At 31.5% G+C, this 20,009-nt stretch overlaps 1 protein-coding gene across 1 annotated transcript in view; it reads right to left on the bottom strand.

Moving 5' to 3' along the window:
* The window catches only part of LOC148607978 (DNA replication ATP-dependent helicase/nuclease DNA2-like), a 41,642-nt gene that overhangs the window by 13,203 nt on the left and 8,430 nt on the right, over positions 1-20,009 (bottom strand). Inside the window, exons 4-24 of the mRNA XM_088546531.1 lie at positions 17,957-19,794; positions 17,411-17,476; positions 17,009-17,086; positions 16,109-16,267; positions 15,338-15,362; positions 14,408-14,470; positions 13,957-14,042; positions 13,112-13,228; positions 12,707-12,766; positions 11,454-11,496; positions 10,021-10,110; positions 9,333-9,450; positions 8,824-8,995; positions 6,444-6,626; positions 5,443-5,550; positions 4,217-4,360; positions 2,985-3,110; positions 2,607-2,686; positions 2,213-2,265; positions 1,261-1,309; positions 780-895 (exon numbers count right to left, since the gene is read on the bottom strand). Coding sequence (XP_088402657.1) covers positions 780-895; positions 1,261-1,309; positions 2,213-2,265; positions 2,607-2,686; positions 2,985-3,110; positions 4,217-4,360; positions 5,443-5,550; positions 6,444-6,626; positions 8,824-8,995; positions 9,333-9,450; positions 10,021-10,110; positions 11,454-11,496; positions 12,707-12,766; positions 13,112-13,228; positions 13,957-14,042; positions 14,408-14,470; positions 15,338-15,362; positions 16,109-16,267; positions 17,009-17,086; positions 17,411-17,476; positions 17,957-19,794 — 3,774 coding nt within the window. The remainder of the gene's footprint in view (positions 1-779; positions 896-1,260; positions 1,310-2,212; positions 2,266-2,606; positions 2,687-2,984; positions 3,111-4,216; positions 4,361-5,442; positions 5,551-6,443; positions 6,627-8,823; positions 8,996-9,332; positions 9,451-10,020; positions 10,111-11,453; positions 11,497-12,706; positions 12,767-13,111; positions 13,229-13,956; positions 14,043-14,407; positions 14,471-15,337; positions 15,363-16,108; positions 16,268-17,008; positions 17,087-17,410; positions 17,477-17,956; positions 19,795-20,009) is intronic.

A 20,009-nucleotide genomic window follows, 5' to 3' on the forward strand; every position in this document is an offset into this window, starting at 1 on the left:
TCAATGTCATCTGTGTGTTTATAGTCAAGTTACTTTCATTGGGAAACAGTATATGTTTTCCATGTCTGGTCTTTGTCCCTGGATTACATTCTTTTGATTACCGCTATAACCTTGGTTCCCTTGATTACTCTTTGAGCATCATAAAAATAATAATGCAGCAGTAGCAGCCGAGGTTTGTATTTACTGTCAGAGGTTAATAATCATTCACGAAATATCCTAACAAAATTTTAGCGATCCCAAATTACCTTAACATAATAATGATTTTATGTTTTGGCAGACTGAAACAATAAAATGAACTACAACCATATAAATGGAGCCTGGGTTTCTCTGCCTGTAATGCACAGACAAGTAAAATATCAAGTTTAAGGCATGGAATAATTACGCACAATAACTTTGATAAGTGGCAACTAATGATACCAAAAATGTAAATAGGCTAAATCAATATGTTACTGCAACCTAGATTAAAACAAGAAAAACTGTGAGCAATGCTCTCCCACTCCACCACTGAATAACATGCACCTTTTGACCTCAATACTAACTTGGATAAAATCTAAAAAAGGAGGTGCACAATGGGAATAAGTGAAAGTTTCATTCACTTCCATTCAGTGGTATAGGATAAGTAAAAGGTCTCACCTGTGTAATTAATGGAAGGAAGTAAGAATGGACGGACACTCCTATCACTATTTACCCCCACTTTGGAAGTGGGGGGTATTAAAAATATAAAAGAATAAATGTTACTTATGCATTATGGGTAAAACAATAAAGGGAGATATATTTACCTTGATCAGTTTTAACAGTATATTATCCACAGCAGAGTGAGTATAACTGGTTAACAGTACAGAGAGACCCAGTAAATTAAGGACTCGTACGATAGCTACAATGGTCGCCGTTTTACCTGTTAAAGAAGAGAACATATATTTCTTTTGAATTTACAAGTATATGTTTAACGCAGAGTTTTCAATCTTATTTTATCTTAACGAGAATCACATCATTCCCATAAGCATAGATAGAAATTCAGTTTTCAATCTAGTAATGGATACTGCCCCTGTTTTCTCACCATTAAATCTGATATTATGTCATCATTTCAGAGATGGAAATCACAAGTCTTAATTTTCTAATCCCTTCTAAATATCAAAAAAGTTTTCTTTCTCATTTTTTCCCCTTCTGACTCATACACTAAAATAAAAGGTCTACTGTGTGAATTTTTTGTGGTTTTAACTTTTAATAGTAATCAACCCCCTATTCAATTATCTCCCTTACCTGTCCCAGGGTAACCTTTTATCAGGACATAGTCTTTGCTCATTAGAACCTAAAATAAATACACTAAACAGGATAAAATGTACAATGTCTGATAGAAACAGGGTATGGCATCATGAAATTTTCTCAAAATTGTAAAATCTTCCTCAACTCAAGATAGGATCAATCGGGACTGGATGCATCAAACTTTAAAAAATACGTGTACCTGAAAATATTCTACAGTTACTCCAATCCAAAAAGACATATTGAGTTCTTTACATTTTTGACTGATTTTGTTTTTGTAAAACAAACAAACAGAAAAGTGCTGTGGAATTTATCACAATATCCTTTTGTAAAACAAGTATACATGTATAATACTTTTTGTTACTATAACATCATTTTTAAACAATAAATTATTTGAAGTTTATGTACATAAATAAATCTTTGAAATATTTAAATGTTTAACATGAAATTTAAATATTTGTTTACATTTTTTTTTCATGGAAAGACTATAAATTTGCATGTGTTGTGATGCAAAGAATTCCCCCAGTCGTACAGGAAATTGATATTGGACAGCAGCCAAAATGGCTTACAATGTATGGCCCATCTATATAAATACACACCATGAATCTGTACTGTGGAAGCTAAGATTTTCATAATGAATTTTTTCTCTATCATTCAAAATGGTGAAAAAAGTCCCACACAACAGGAAGATAAAATTAGACAGCAATCAAAATCGCACACAATCATATGTCCTATCTATAGTAAGCCCTATCTCAAATTTGAAATGAATCAGATTAGAGGAGCAGAGATTTACACGATGAAAGTTTTGATGGATAGAATGAGGGACAAAAGAACAGATGGACACACAAGTTTATTCCAATATGTCCAGTTATTGAATAGGAGTATATCTAAATACTTGAATGTTGAAGTATATTTGCAACAGTACACCCTACCATTATATAGCCAGACAAACCTTTAATACTGCTGTCTTCTGTGGTTTATTCAATGGCTTGAAAATGAGCTTTACTGAAAAAAAAAAGTTAGGGCTGAACCTAGAGGCATTAAATTTCAACATACATATATTAAATATAGTTATATCAATGAGTTATGTCCCCTCTTTGTACATCACGTCCAACAGATATCTGATAAAAACAATCATGTCAGACAGTTGTAACACCAACAAGAGACTGCACATAAAGTAAAACTAATGGTATCCCAAGTCTATCTCAAACCTTGTGAAGTTGATCAGACAGGATGTAAGTGCCCAGCAGACCAGAATATATGAGACAAAATATCACCTGTCAGGTCAAACCTACATACTATGGGATAAGTATAAAAAAATACAGGACATATCAAATGACACTCACCTTTTTCTATTTCAGATTTAGAAAGTTTGCCAACAAACTCTGATGATTTCCTTTCAATTATAAGTTGTCTTAGTTTCTCACTGAAAATATAGAAAGAGAAAAAATAATGCACACGACTACAATTTTAAGTGACAACTTCAGCATATTATTCAGATAAAATATATGTATCTGAAATAAGAGCAGTAATTAGGTTTTATTTTCTTTAATATATTCATAGTATCTTGCTTAAAACACAAATTTAACTGAAAATCTAATTTTAGGGTTAACTGACAACTTTAAGTTTGTTTTTGTGGTGCAAGTAGATAGACCTGCCGCTAAAAAACTATTACAACTTCTTTTTGTTTCTTCATCTATTTTTTACATTGTCTTTCTAGTTACCTCCTAGGTTCGTCTAACATCAGTTTAGAGATATTAGTATAGAGAATATTGGCTGTACTAAACCCACTATATCTATCTAATCTGAATATCTCATTCTTGTAACTAAGCAGCCGTCCTACACTCTCACTGAAAAATTACAAGGTGTTTATAAATACGTATAATATCAATAAATGAACAACTGCATAGAGCACATGAAATACCAATCACAATTTTTTGGAATACATGTATAAACTTATAAAAAATCCACATTGAACAAAAGAAAAACAATGAAAAATGAATGAGAGTATCCTGCCATCTAAAAATGATTAAAATCTCTTGAAGTGTTGAGTTTCAATAAAAGATGTAGACAGACAGACAGACAATACATTATATAACTGTATACTTTAACACTTCTGTCAATGACAAACAATTCCACCTTTGTATTAAGTTATATTATAAGGTAATTATACTCTGAAATGTATCTAACACCTAATATGGCCAGGATAATTCAGGATTGTGATTGTCTTAATTTTCAAACCAAAAACTGTCTACCCAAATCTCCAATATTCAATTATTTTGACAATTACTGCATTTCATCTGCCTGTCAAAATATTGAACTTTGTGTTTCCCCATATTGTATATAAGTTTACAAAGAGCACATGGAATTTCCATTTACAAGTAGAACTGCAATTCCTCTTGTGTAATTAACAGGTATAAATCACACAAATAACAGAATCATGCAAAAAGAAGAGAAGAATTCAAGTAAAAAAAACTCTCAAATTTCTTTCAATTTTTAATTTTTATCATGACAAATGTGGAAATAAAATTTTTATCCTCAAAATGACTGAATGGATGGCATTTTTTTTTAACTAGCCTTTTAATATACAGAACAATTACATTTTTTATAAATCCCCTATATTTCTTAAAGCTACTCCAGTAATACACACTACCTACAAAGATGTAAACAAGTTGATGCTATACCACTGTCTATTTAATTTGAAATTTGAAATTGATTCTTTAATTGAAGCACAGTTGAAGCTGATTCGTTATTAGGGCTTGACCTAAATCTTCAGGCCATGGTGCCACAACTTTTGCAAAATATGTAGGTGTAAGAATATTCTTGACTTAAATGATAACTATAATCAACTTCTTGGAATTTTATTATGTCACAAACTGTTGAGAAAATACCCAAGACTTAAGTAAATTTTCAATTTTTGTGGCACTGGGACCTGTACACCATTGTGATTTCATACCTCTCTACTGCAACTTCAACAGAATCTTCGTCTATCCCAACAACTGTTCCATTGCAGAGAGCGAGATGGTTAGTCTTCTCCGTAGATATAATCATGTAATCATGCACTGCTATACCAATCATGTTAATCTGTGTAGTGTAAAATCTGAAAGTGTATAATAATGTACTACATCAAAAATTAGAAATAAAAAAATGTCAAAATATCAAAGGTAAACAGTGAATATCACAGCTTTACATTATGGAAAAACACTAGAAAAATCTCTTTGTCATACATTTTTTTAATTTAGAGCAATATGAAAAACATATGATTAGGAGTAATATTGATTCATGGAAATATGTATGTGATAATCATATAATAATGATATGTTTTTTTTGTTTTTTTTCATTGGACTATTTATATGAAATTAGTATTTTCCTTGCTTAATTTTGGAAGATATACACTTTCATGTGTTTTCATATTCTCAAAAATATCTAATTCCATATTCGTCCTATACATAAGCAGGTAACTCCAGCTTTTCAAATAAACAATTCATGAAAAAGATAGACAACTTATGTTTTCTTTTTGAAATATATTATAAGAGGATAAATGTAGCCTCACCAAATACAGATATATGGCTATACAATATAATATATTTTAGTCCATTTTTCCAACTATCATCATCCTTTTTCATATCTTTACACTCTTATAATCTAAAGTATACAAGAAGGGATCTGTGAGCTACTACTCACTGAGTATACCCGTTTTCCGCCAAAAATGTATTTGCCCAAAGTTGGTAAACAGAAAATAGTAGTAAGACAGGACCAAAATTGGTGATGCTGCATACCAAATATCAAGTGGCTGTGATCAGTAGTTCCAGAGAAAAGTATTATGAAAAATTTTACCTTTGATCAAATATGTCCGAAATTAAACTAAGTCAGTAAATAGGAAGTAGTTGTCTGACAGGACTGAAATCAGTAAGCGCAATATAGGACCATTAGTGAAGGATGTATATCAAGTAGCTACAATCAGCAGTTAATGTGAAAAGCAATTTCCCCCCCCCCCCCCAACCAAGATTCACCATACTATAAACTAATTTTCGCTATGTGAAATTTGGCCAATTAAGTTTATAAAAGAGTTGCTTTGCTTAGATATGAAAAACAGAAAGAATTTCTATGACAGAGATTTTACTCAAAATGCTTTTAAGGGGTAGCGATACCTGTTAAGCATTGCAATGTTCACACGGTTACCTTTCTCTTTCTATATGGCGAGTAAATGTCATCACACCATATCCTTCATTTTGTTCTGTCTGATGATCTGATAAACTCAGTCCACTAATACAACAACCATCCTGTTCTCTGTAAAAAAGTAAAGATCTGGTGACCAAAGATATGCTTATACATTGTATTACAAAAATGTAACAAGGGCAATAACACTTGAATGGTAAATGCAATACACATCACAATCCAATTGGACCTTGATTTATGCTACACCACATTTTATTCAAATACAAACTGATTTATAATTAATTGAGCAGTGCTTTCAACTATTAACCAAAAACCAAACTTTACAGACAACGAGAGGGTGAAACAAATGATCATAATTCATTGTTGGACATTCTGACCAAAATTTTTCAAACTTCCAACACAATATTGTAACTGTAATTACTGACTTTACTTCAACAAGAAATCTGTGAGTGATGGTTCATTAGTGATACCCCTGCTTTCAATCACAATAAAAGGAAAATAAACAAAGTCCCCAGTAGAAAGGAATTGTGTCAAATTTTTAGAAACAAATTGCTAGAGACACATGAAAACACGGACAAGGGTAAAATAGTATACCCAGCCTATAAAGACAAATATTCTTCTCATAAATTATTTAACTTTCTTACTTAAACATTATATAGTAATGGTATATCCCGGTAATATGTGGGTGGATAAACAATGGACTACCATATAACATTCTTGCATACCTGTTAACCCTCCCACAAAAGGGGGAACTCCCAAAAAATCTATCAAAAATTTAGTGTGTCCCATATAAAAATGTAAGGTTCGTGGGAAGTTTTTGGTTAAAATTCCAGTATTTTTCTGTGAAAAACATGAATTAATTGAATTTTTACATAAAAAAAATTTGCATTTACCCAAAAATCTCCCACATGAGACAGTGTCAAAGGGGAAAAATCTCCCAAATGAACTGTTCCAAAGGTTAACAGGTATGACTCTTGTCAAAACAAGGATGTTTAAATGTTTACCTTTCTTGACCAGTTTTACACCAGAGATCACTAACTCCCCCTCTATCTGTGCTAGCCTTAGACTCTAGGTCCAGTAACAAGCACCAGTGTACATAGAAATCCAGGTGGTCTGGTTGTAAATGGGCCAAGGTATTGGGAACAAGGTTAGACATAGCAGAGTTTAGATTTCTCTGTTCAATGGACCTGAAAATAGAGTGTGATTCATATAGTATGAAGTAAGAAATACCTGATATCATCATTATTAAGGGAATTGATAACAACTAGTGTCAGTGACCTTTCAAGGAACACCAAAATAATGGTCTCAAAAGACAGGTCAATTTTAAATACACTACTATATGATATTTTGAACTTGGTCTTATAAATGGTCATTGCTGAGTATCGATGGTCCCCTAAAACCAGTTGACTGTATCTCTTTCTTAGCATCAACTGTCAATACTGACTTGATGAAGAACTATCAAACAATTAGTCTATCACTGTACTTTTTGATCATACTAGAAATTTATGTACAGTAGACAAGATAAATTTGTTCTAGTGTAAGTATCTTTAAAATCTGATGATGAATTCTTACGCTTTTCAATAATCTCTCTTATAAAGAGACTGATGGAGCACTTAATGTTTAGTAGCAACAAAATACTGTCTCTGTTAACGGAGTCATACAATCAAAGCAACAAAATACTGTCTCTGTTAACGGAGTCATACAATCAAAGCAACAAAATACTGTCTCTGTTAACAGAGTCATACAATCAAAAACTGAAGCACACTCTAAACTTGATTTGTTTGATGTTGGTCTTGTGATGGCAAATAAAAAATATATATGGTTCGGGTCACCTCTTTGAATAAAAAAGGTGCAGCCATCGTTGTTTACTATTATAAATACCGAATCTGGTCCGAAATAACAAAAAAATCAGGACTTCTGTGAGTGGGTAGGGTTAGTTTTTTATTTTTTTATTCTTTTTTTTTTTCATTTTGGCAAAAAAAGAGTCTAGGGTTGGTCGAGGGACTGGAACCACTTATATTTTATTTGGCCTCATGTATTGAATGACTGACACTGAGTTGTAGATATACATTTTAGATAGAAAGCATAATTCTAAAGCCTCTGTTAAAGGGAAAAGTGGTACTCAACAACTAACATATATACACGATCATGCTAGATTATATGTTATATGACAGTTGGAAGCACCACTGTGTTCAATTTTAAAGGATATAAAATTTTTTGAAAATAATAGATTTTTCGCATTTCAAGAGTTCAAAAACAAAATTTTCACCAATAACTTTTTGAGCTACTATGGTATCCTATCACAGATTGCTATGAGTATTACAATTTTGTTAAAGAGCACTGCAATGAGAAAATTTTTGTTAATTTTTCTGTAACTGACACATTCCTTGAACAGCTTCTTCAAGTTAAAAATCCCAAGTTTTTATACAGTCATCTTATTAGTAACATAATTTGTCAGCCAATAGAAAATTTTTTGAAATGGAAAGAACTTTTAGAATCAGAAACTGTAGACCGGCAAAAATACTTCATTTTAACAAAAACATGTCGTTCAGACAGTTATCTGAGAAGTTTTCAATACAAACTACTACATCGTATTATTCCTACAAATTCCTTCTTAAACAGGATCAAGCTAAAGCCAAGCAATCTTTTTGTAAACTAGATAAAGATACCATCAAACATTTATTTTATGATTGTCATATCACAAAACATTTCTGGTCATCATTTTTGCATCAAATACATTTGTACAACAGAGATTTTGTACTTACAAAGCAGCAAGTACTAATAGGGTTTCCATCAGAAGATTTATTTTCTAATTCATTGTTTATAATTGCAAAACACTATCTATGTAGATGTAAATTAAAGGAAATTATACCAAATATGGTTGGCCTTCTCAACCGTATTAGACAGTACCAATCTCTTGAAAGTTATGTCGCAAATAAAAATTGCACATTAGACAAATTTGAAAAATATTGGGCTCCTTTATTAGCTATTTTTCCATCATAATTTTACTACACAGGAAAAATGGTTTTTTTTATTTATCAATTTCTCTTTTCTTTCTTTCTTAATTTTTATTCCAATTGAACTTCTGTTCTTTAGATACATTGCAGTCCAAACTTATATATTACAATGAATGAGTGGTAGGTGAATGATGTGAGTATGGAAATAGAATATATTTACTCTTTTTTTTCATTGTATTTTGTAAATATATTATACGTATCTATAAAATGTTTGTATGTCAGTGATAATTTCTTCATTAAGAACTCCCTGTACACCATAGCCAGGTGGTGATGTAAGATATTGTGTAAAATCCTGACTACTAAAAAAAACAAATAAAAAATATACACACACACACACACAGCACTATACTTATTCATATTAATTAACCTTTGATAAATGGCACAGTTAGTGAGCTGAGCACATTTAAGGCAGGCTCTCTGGTTATTAATTGGGTCTGGCAGTCTTCCCAAGTGATATGAAATGTTTCCATCTTCAGTTTCAGATTTAGTCACCTGACGACTGATAAAGTAAGCCATTTCATTTCTTAACTGTATTAAACCTACAACAAATTGATTGACTAAGAACTATTTAACACTAAGGCAAAATTGATAACAAATATTGAAATGTGTCATAAAATTAAGCATAAAATGATACATTAATTTCTACAAATCAAAACATGTCCACCTTCTAAAAATGAATAAAATGTATCCAAAATCAAGCAAGCCATTTCTAATGATCAAGTTGAACTCCAACCAAAAGCAAAAAATATGCAAATACTAAGTATCTTGGAACTTCAGTTTTTCTAATTTCAGATAACTCCATACAATTTGAATTCCCCCCCTTGGAATTCAAGCTACTAAGATTTGACAGTATATATAATCTATTCTAACTAGTACCTCTGATATTAAGATGATTGGCAGGTATCAATTTCATGTCAGGTTCCTTAAGATAAAGTAATAACCCCTGTCCAGGATCTGGTCTCCTGTCTGAACTCATCATGCTATATAGTGTTACCTACAACAGTAAACAGTGATACAGTAATGCTTACCTTGGAATGGTTCTCCTTTAGAACTATATGCAAAGGTTCTGTATTGCAAATGATGCAACACATTAAGTTTAATAATAGAATTAGGAGTCCATAATGTCGAAAGTAATCCATCAACTTAATTAAAATATATCCATGAACTGATTTACTAAAGAGATATAATCAGTATGGTCTTATATAACTAACTTGAATAATGATCATTTTTGAAACAATGGTCATTCCTTCAAAGCTAATATGAAACAGGTGAAACACTCCCAAAAAAAAATTCTCCCAAAGAGCAGCTAAGTGAGACTCTTCACATGATTGTAGGCAACAAAATTATTGTCAGTTTTCACTTCTGCAATGCTGGCTAATTAGCAAAGCTTGAGAAAATTCTTGTGCAAGAAACCCCCATTCTGTCATCTGGCAGAATTTATGGGGCCCATAGATTATCAGGACTCTTAATATTCATTTTATCATTTTTAAACTTCTCTAACAATTAGCTTCATTTTGGAGCTTGTGGCCTTTATCACAGCAGTACTTTTCTACCCTAATGTTACCTGTCCTTTATGTTCCATGGAGAATGAAGTCCTCCCTGTTTTCAGTTCTAGTGGTACAACAGACTTCTGTTGTCTGCTTTTGTTCTTTATCTAAATAGAACATGTTCAACAATTACATAGAAGAATATGTCAATACTATGGTTTTATTTACCGCATAAGTCAATCCGCATATAAGTCGGAACCCTCTTCTCAGCCCAAAAATTCTGGAATCTAGCCTTGACCCACTTATAACAAATATAACATGCCATTTGAGTTGTCATCATTCAATGTTTACCGGTGACCCAAGTGAGATCGCCATTTTATGCTAATTTGTTTATACAACTAATGACCAGATTAGAATAGGTAAAAACTAAGAACTGTGAAGAACATTTTTTTTAATGGAAACTTGGACTTATTGAGATCAAAGGATTTTAATGAATTAATTACCCATTAAGGTGGTCAAAGGACTGATTGCTCATTAATGTTAATTAACACCTTTTTACCCGGTAACCATCTTTCATTATTTTCATTTCAATCAAGTCCATCAAGATGGTTCTCTTTGACCATTATCGTTATATTGTTATGAAATTACCAATAATAATTATGTCAACATCTTTTTATTACAATTTAAAATTAAATTTTAATTATTTCTTAGCATTGCTAATATTTCTTGTAAACTACAGTACATTGCTTAGTCATGTTTCATGCCATCTTTTTGGTATTCGGATAAATTCAACAATCATGTGACATGCAAGTGAAAATAACAAACACAAGAAGCTATACAGGAAATACAAATTTTATGAAAGATAGTTTAGTTGTAAGGCATAATAAAAATAAAACTGCAAATATTCATTTATTTCATCACTTTATAAGCATACACAATAATAACAAATATGACATAAAGGTCGGCTTTTACAATACACAAGTACGGCGCCGATCTGACTGTAAAGGTAGGTGTCATTTTCGTGTCAATACCTTGATTCTCCCACTTGCTCCGATTAGAATTTTTAACTCACGGCCAAGATCTCGCTTATAAGTTGGAACCCCTCATAGCAACTCAAAATTTACTCCAAAAAATCCTACTTATACGCAAGTATATATGGTATACATAAATTGTCCATAAAATAACCATAATTCTTCATAATACTTAAACAAATGTACTACATGGTAGAATAGACATCACCTCATGCTATTACTATCACAGTTTTTTCCTGTTTTTTCTTGGTGCTTTCAAAATGCCCCAAAATCAACAAAATCTGTACCCCTTTTCGTACATGTAGCTGTAATGTAACATTTTGACTTATGAACTGTCTAACCTGAAAGATCAAGTTGTCCATATTACTATCATCTTTGACATGACAGTCAATTAAAACTTATTTCAACACTTTCAGTAAAAGTAAATTCCTAACAATACAAGCATATCAACTTAACACAGACAAAAAGATAGTAATCACCTGAACTTCAACTGTTAGATCTATCTTCCCTTTCACACCAAATCTGAAATTAAAAGGTTAAAGATTACTAGCTAGTAACAATCATAGGACCCAACTACCAATCTTTAACTCTTGGTAACACTAATCACTCAGGAATAATTCTGGTATGATGTAAATGTTAGGGATGTTCCATTAAAAGGTATGAGGTACCCAGGGAAGACAGTTTTTCACCAGGAAAGCCACCCATATAAGTTCTATTGATGTTTCTATTAAACTTTATATTTTGTCAAGAGACCTGAAGTGTCTTCTCCCTCCCTCATATGTATTACTGGAACAGTCCTTACAGTCCTTTATATTTTGTCTGTACTATTTTGGATTTCTTTTTTGTCAAAAAAGGAATCTGTAAGCAGTGAATCACTAGTGATACTCCACTTTTATTGCAAACAGGAAGTACATATGTCATGCAAGTGATAAAACACATTCCATGATTCAGTATACTCATATGAAGCTTAGCATAAAATATCAACAGCCAGTAATTTACAGACGCTGAGAATTTGTTACCAAAAAATGTGATGCAGAATGACAGACCCAGGTAAAACAGTAACCCTCCTCTCCTACAGAGTGGGGGGGGGGGGAATAGTAAGACAAAATCTCTATATATATGTATGATTACCAACAAAATATTCTCAAAATGTTCATGAACAGTATATTTTATGATAAGAGATGGAGATGTTCATTTAGAGCAATGTCAGTATGTAATGTTAAAAGTATATAGAGAAGTTGACCCTTTTTCTACAGAGTTCATTTCCTAGAAAAGATTGATAAAAGCAGTCCATGAATAAATAAAGTTTAACTGTATGAAAAACAGATTTATATTGTAAAGATTGGGATTGATAATAAGCAGGCAAAATTAGTGTCAAGTGAATAATACATAATTCACACTTTCCATTTTGCTTCAAATGATCTTTTCCTGTCAGAGAAACAATGTAACTTTACATTGTGATGTCATTCATCTTTCAATTAGAGGAGAGTTCAGAATAAAAACAACAGTAAAATATATTATTTTCCTTAAGTGTGAATATGTCTTTTCAATGTGAATTGAGCTTAAAATTCATGTGCATTGCACATAAAATTTAATTCCCAAGACCTGAAAGTGAACAAATCACCTGAAAAAAAAGTAAACACTCAGTTCACATGAATTTCTTGTAAAATATGTTTGGTAAATGCAGGTGAAATCAATGCGATGTTTAGCCCCTGCTTTAATGATGTTATACCTTGGACTCCAGATGTTTTCCTCGACGTCTGTAACTTTAATAATTCTAATATCCTCTTTCCTAAAATAGATTAGAAAATCTGTAAAAAGTAAGGTTCAAATGTTTGTATTACATGGTCTTATTTTTATTTAAGAGCGAGTTAAAGCTTCTTGCAGTTTCAGAGAGAAGTGCTTTATAATTATTTCATTTTTCAATTATTTCAAGATGTTGGAATTAACATGAAAGAGCTTCAGATAATGTATAGGCAATGTACATTTCCAGTTTATTCAGGGTTTGGTTGAGACTGGTGCCCAGTTTATACAGGGTTAGGATTTAGACAAGTTACCAGTTTATATAAAGATCCGTTTAACAATACTTACTGATCAATACAAGAAAATAAGTACAAGTTTAGAATGACTGACATACTTTTGATTCCCTGATGGTTTCATCATGTCAGTATACTGCTCCAGCCATTTTCTGATCTGAGGAATGTATTTCTTTATTTCATCAAGGACTTCAGCTTCTGTCACATGACCTTTGTACCTGCCAAATATATACATAGGATCTGCAAATAATATTCAATAACATCCCTTGGACAATCCACCAATCTTCTATAAATGATTGAATGGAGACCACTGAAAATCAGTGTCTTCGGAGGTCAACAAAATTCTATTTCATTTGCTTTAACGTGACTTTTTTTCAGCAAATTTTATAAGAAGATGAATTTTCATTTATTATCTCTCAGTTCGGCACCTTTTTGCACATGATTTTAATGTTTTAAAGAAAAAAAGTTGTTTTCTTCCATGCATTCAAGATTGGCTCTTTCTTGTTAACTGATTCAACTGTGATACTAAGAACGTGTAAAGTGAGGACCATCTTTCGGAAGATGCACCTTTTTTACATTCTGTAGAATATATAATAAGTTTTGGGATAAAATGAATTAGTTGGATTTTAACATGACACCATACTCTCCCACCTGAAAAATCTGTAAATGATCATGGATAGTCACTGAACTGATTAATCATTCCACATTGTATTTAAAGATATAGTAAAACTGGATCTATCTATTTTTTTTCTTTTATAATTTTTCTACCAGTCAGATAATGCAATCATTGTATGGATTCCAGAAAAGAAAAGATTATCATTGTGAAGCCCTATCCATGTACAAAACATATTTTTTATCAATAAGAATTAACAAAATTCTTGGAAGCAACCGGTCAGTCAAAACACATGATTTAGAGAAATTATCTCCTAATTATACACATACTTACATATCATGTAGAAATTTTGTCTCTTTAACAATACTCTCTGCATCTTTTAAAATTTCTTCTTCTGTTGTGAGCTTTTTTGCCAAAACCTACCAAGCAAATAAATAAATATTAGTTGGCAAAGAATGGTGAAATATTAACTCACATGTATGTTCCTTCATCTTAATGTACATGTATGTAACAAGTTTATTAAAAATAAACAAAAATGTAAACCCATGGAAAATAACAAATAATTTTTATGAAAACAGGTAAATTTTATTTGATTAAAATAAGTCTTTAAAGTCACAGTAGAAAACTTTAATTATTAATGAAAAGTAGTTACAATATTTAAACCTACATCTTTATAGATGATACAACATTCATATCACCTCAGTTGTATCAAAGAGAAAATTTCTGTATTTTCTAGATTTTGAAAAAATCAAAATTTAATTTCAGATAAAATATGTACATATACCTGTTGGAAGACACAGTGTATAATACTGCCATATAACATCTGTACATTGCCACCATCACACTCCTGAATCAAAATCATCATTTTCATAATGTAATGTAAAAATTACCCATACAAAAACATTTATAGCATGGTACATTTATCTTATAATAAAAATTTAACCTGTCATGTTTTGCAATCCAGGTCAGGTGTTGATGCTTCAATTACAGTGTTGCTATTAACAAAAATTAAAGACAAACTTCTTGAAAGAATGTTTATTTGTTTCGAGTTTAATGATGACATGAATCCATCTCCTAATCAAAGACTTCAATGCAATACCCAAACCTAGATTCAATAAAAATTGATTTGATATGAATTGAAAAAACAAAATGAATAAGTGGAAATGAGTTGTATCACAGTACAAGAAATATATATTAGATGGTTCTAATTTCTGCACTATCATGTCCTCAGCAAAAATAACAATATGCAGTACTACAATAATGACATAATACAGTTTCATTTAATTAAAAATTGAATGTTTCGTCTTTGATGTTTCATAAGCCCTGCATGTAAAAATTGTGTAACCAGTCAATGCTTCTACACACAGATGAAGCATAAAAAAATGAATCACTCAATTCTTATATTTACATTTGATATGTTTCTTTCATCTGTATCAAGGTGTCTGTGGTGGTGAACACAGCTTCAGTATTTTAATTACTAAGAAAATCTGCATTACACAGTGGTCAATAGAAGTGTTGCGGTAATTGTGGGTGTGAACTGTATCAATAGCCAGAAATGTGTTTCATTGACTCATGAAGCATCATTGATAAAGACCATTTTTAAATGAGATTAGCATATTTCAATGATGTACACAGTAAATGTAATTATTAAAAAATAAACTATATCCTGTAGAACTAATGTACATGTATAATTAAATAACTCAATAAAACTTACTTTGAACTTTTCATTTAGGACTCCTCTAAAAAGTAATAAATAAGTTAAAATAATAATCGAAAATGGTAATACATAGCCTATAAAATTGACTTAAAAATACAAATTATTAAAACTAATATAAACCAGCTTGAAAAACATTAGTGTATATGTACTACAATACAAAGATTTTCATCTTGAATATTCTGTGTAATCCTTCACTCTAGATACAGATACCTCTGTAGACAAATTATAGATCTGAAGTCGCCAGGTGAAAGTTTGGCATCTTGTTGTAGTTGACATAAAACTCACATGCCAATGACTGTGATGAGGTTTAAAACAGCTGGAAATTGTACGGCAGTGTTGAGCTTTATCACAGGTCCAGCTAAATTAGTACATCAAAGTTTCAGTTAAGACAGTGCACAGTTATTGTCTTTTTTTATGCTCCCAGATTTTAGTGGACTCCGAGTTGCTCATTAAATTTTGTTGCTTTGTACGTATCATTTTGATTATTTTATGTCCTTTGTTGTGTATGTCCGTTTTCCATGTCTAGTCATTGTCCCAGGATTACATTCTTCTGATTGTTCTAACATTGGAATATGTTATTAAAGATTCGGTGGGAGTTTCATTAAATTCAATTCAGTGGTGTAGAAGGAGAAACGGATAAAAGATGGGTCCCATTCTGTGTGAAGGAAAGAAGTATAAACAGAAGGAAAGACTTGGTAACCCCTATCAGTATATACACCCTCTCAAAGTTCGGGGTATAATAAACTATGAAATGTAACATCTACTTACTTCCTCATACAGAAGACACTGGAGACAACTGTCGTCCCAGATAACAAAATATCTGGGTTCACAATAACCAATCCGTCAGAATCAGAGATACGACAGGTTCCTCCTTCAAACTTTCCAGTAATGTGGACTATGTCTTTCTCGAAAACATGTGTATCTGCCCTGTAGGTATAGAAAATAAAGAGATAACAGAAAAATATAAATCAAAATTAGTGAAATATTTTTCATGTAAAGACAAGTTTAATAGGGCTATCAATTGAACTCTTATCTCTTCTCATTCATATGATTTCAATGGTTTCTTTTTATACAAAAAAGCTATGTTCTTCCAATTATAGCCATCTTTTCTTCAACTGAATAATATCTTTCAGTGAAAGATTGTGACAAAATTAATCCATGAAATGTTGATTATCAGTTCTTTCATAAAACACTCCTTAATAGTCTCAAATGTTTATTTTTTTATAAAAGTTCCTTGTTTCATAACTTCCAACTGTTGCATCGCTATGCAGACAAATAATAAAAGACTACCCAAATGCTGGTGTAATTTAAAGCTGTCTAAATCCCATAATTCCTGTAAATTTGTCAAATTAATTTGGCAATGGGAGATATACAAGTATATGCATGTATGGTGTCAAACCACCATGGGAAATTCCAGCATAATCTGGTCAGAAGTCTCACGGGAGTAGTGCTAGTGGTTGATTTCACAAAAAAGTCATTGGTATTAAATTAATTGTGAGTGATATCCCAGGATCCTACTAACTACTACTTATGACAAATTTTACACTTTCAAATGTTTATGAAATTGACTACAACATTATGTACAGATTAGTAACTGTGGTAGATAAAACCTTTAGGGAGCTCCACTGTCTTATTTTGACAAAGGAAAATAAAATACAAAGTTCCTACCAGAATCCAGACAAGATACATTCTTTTTCCTCTCCAGTTACGGCATCTACAAGGTGTAAACAAATATCATGACCATTCCTGAAACATTAAAGTAACTTATTCATAAAAATTGTAAAGTGCAAAAACCTGTCAAGATTTGCTAGTTTATAGTTAAAGCACCTTTTTCTTATGAAAATTGCAGCATTTCTAGAATAGTCAGAAAGCATTCGTGGCAGGTTTAGTTATTATTGATGACTACATTATAATAATATTAATACTGAATAAGTCAGACTGAATTTCATTTTAATTTTATTGTCCTAATTATTGAACTATTTAAATTGTCATAAAGCTAATTATGAAAATAAGATTAGAATTAACAAATGAAAGAGGGAAAACTGAATATTTTCATTTGTTAAAACTTACACATTTCTGTTAACTTTGGTAACCATGTGTCTCCCAAACATAACACACGCTGGTTGTTGCTTGTCACTGGTTTGAAAATATAAAGAATACTTTTAACCAATAAATTTTCACAACCAAAATAAAATGAAAATGAAGTTTTTTTCTTTTCATAATGAAATACATGATTGACAGTGTAAGTACATCAGCAACAAAATTTTACTGATACTCTGAAATTCAAAAATAATGACCTAATGATATAGGTACAATGTATTTGTGATAAAACTTTTTAACTTTCCTTGTGATCTACTTGTATGGTATATTGTGTTACAATTCTCACAGTACTACTTCAAACAATCACATCTGTTTAGGTATGGTAAATTGTTGGATATATACATGTACATACATATATATATATAGAACCCACATGTAGCAAAGTCATGTTAAATGCTGTTTTCAATCTGATTTTTAAAATTTTTTTTCTTTCAGATTGTTATTCAGAAAAAAAAATAAAATGTTTTTTTTATAACAATTATACAGTTTCCATTTGGAGACCATTTCTTGACATACCTTTCCAGCATTTCTGTTTTTATTGGTGATTTAAATACTGGTCTGTGCTGTAACTTTTGTGTATTGGGCTGACTGGGAAATTCATCAATCTCCATCTCTTCCACATTATCTTCTTTTCCAAGCTGACTCAAAATCTCAACAATTGTTTGTGTTGGTACTATGTCATCTTCTTGTGGGGTGTCTGATATAGCTTTCTTACTTTCATGCAATCTTTTAGCACATGATTTTTTTTTAGATATAAAACTTGGTTTTTGGAACACATTTTCCACTTTTTCTTTGACTGTATTAACATCATTTCCAGTTATACTTTTACCTACATTCATATGAACTTTACCATCTAAGTCATCCAAATACTTTAAATCATCCTCAGTCAATGAATCATTAAAACTTCTACCTGATTTGGAATTCTGCTCAGCAGACGATACTTTTGAAATTGAACGTCTCTTTTTCTTTAATGATATCACAGATGGTTTGAAAGACTTTTCTTCTGATATGACCTTTGAACTCTGAACAGACTGTTTATGATCCAGTTCTGTCAAAATTGAATCTAAACAATTGTCATCTTCAACACTAACGGGTGTTGTATCTTTCTTTTTCCTTGACAATGAGAGTTGATATGAAACAGATGAGTCTGTGTTTATTTTGAAAATGTTTGACCTTTTACTCTGCCTCTTTGAATCAACAGTTAAATTTTCTTTTGCTTCACAGTCTGAATGAGGTCCATTGCTGTTTAATAATGGTTCACAACATAATTTCATCTTGTCACTATTTTCTGTTTGAGTTATTTGTAATTTATGTTCAATGGATAAGAGATTTACTGATTCCTGATCACATTCCATTAGTTCACTAATATTCTCTGATAACCTGCATTTACCCTGACCATTTACATCATAGTCAAACTTACCAGTCATTCTTTTAGACTCTGGGGAATCCCCACATTTAGACATTCGTTTGATGGACATCCTTTCTCCAGGGTAGATTTTAGTGGGTGTGCCAGCATCTGAATTCTTTATTTTTTCGTTGTTTACATTTCCACATCTCTGTTCAGGGCTAGGTATTTTGTCCAATAAATCACCTGCCTTTTGATTTGAAATATCATCAGATTTTTCAGTATCCTTTTCAGGAGAACAATCTAATCTTGTATTTGATACATGGCTATTTTTATTAGCCTCTGGAGTAAACTTTACAGACACAGAAATGAGACCTTTCTTGGCTTTAGACAGCTTTCTTTTGTCTACTTTCTCTTGCTTCAAGACATATGGATTTTTAGCAACATTGCTCCCCGCAGTAAGAAAACTTCTACCAAATATTCTCTTCTTAGGGGCCTCATCTTTTTTCTCACTCTGAGGTGTATCAGGAATTATTCCATCATCATCTTGACCTTTGCTTTTTGGGGTTTTGGTTGTCATAGAAACCTGTGTTTCTGGTATAACAATAACATTCTTCTGCTGGAATTTGTCAGGCCTACCTTGATGATTTTCTTTGCTTGAACTACCATTGTCATTAGCATTATCAACTTTTTGTTTATTACCAGTTTTAACCAGAGTGAATCCTGAAGTAGTTTTTGACCCCGAATTTTCAGACCCTTCAAAATTTAATTTAGAACTTCCATTTGATAGATCTGCCTGCTTGTTATGCTGCAGAGTATGGTCAGATGGTTTAGTACTTGAGTCATTTATCACAATAATGTCCTCTGAGTTTACAGTGGACGTTAAATCACTTTCATTGTTTTTCACCTTGATGCATGATTTCTTTAATGCCAACTTACTACCTGCAGTCTGTCCAACTTCTGAAAACAGCCCACTTTTGACAGTTTTTGATTTGTCATCAATACCTGCCTGTATATATGATAAATATCTATAAAATGTGTGTTATGTAACAAGTTTAGATAAGTAAATAGGATAATAAATTAGGTTAATAAACATAATACATGCATTACTAATTGGCCAAGAACACTGAGTGAATTAACTCGTGCAATGAACAGTCTAACTTTTTAAATCTTGTCATTCTTCTGCCCTTGTAATCATATTTTGGTTATTCACCCTATCAAACT

This window comes from Perna viridis, chromosome 9, assembly GCF_037379345.1.
Source record: "Perna viridis isolate PV_CMFRI_1.1 ecotype Kerala chromosome 9, ASM3737934v1, whole genome shotgun sequence".
NCBI lineage: Eukaryota > Metazoa > Mollusca > Bivalvia > Mytilida > Mytilidae > Perna > Perna viridis.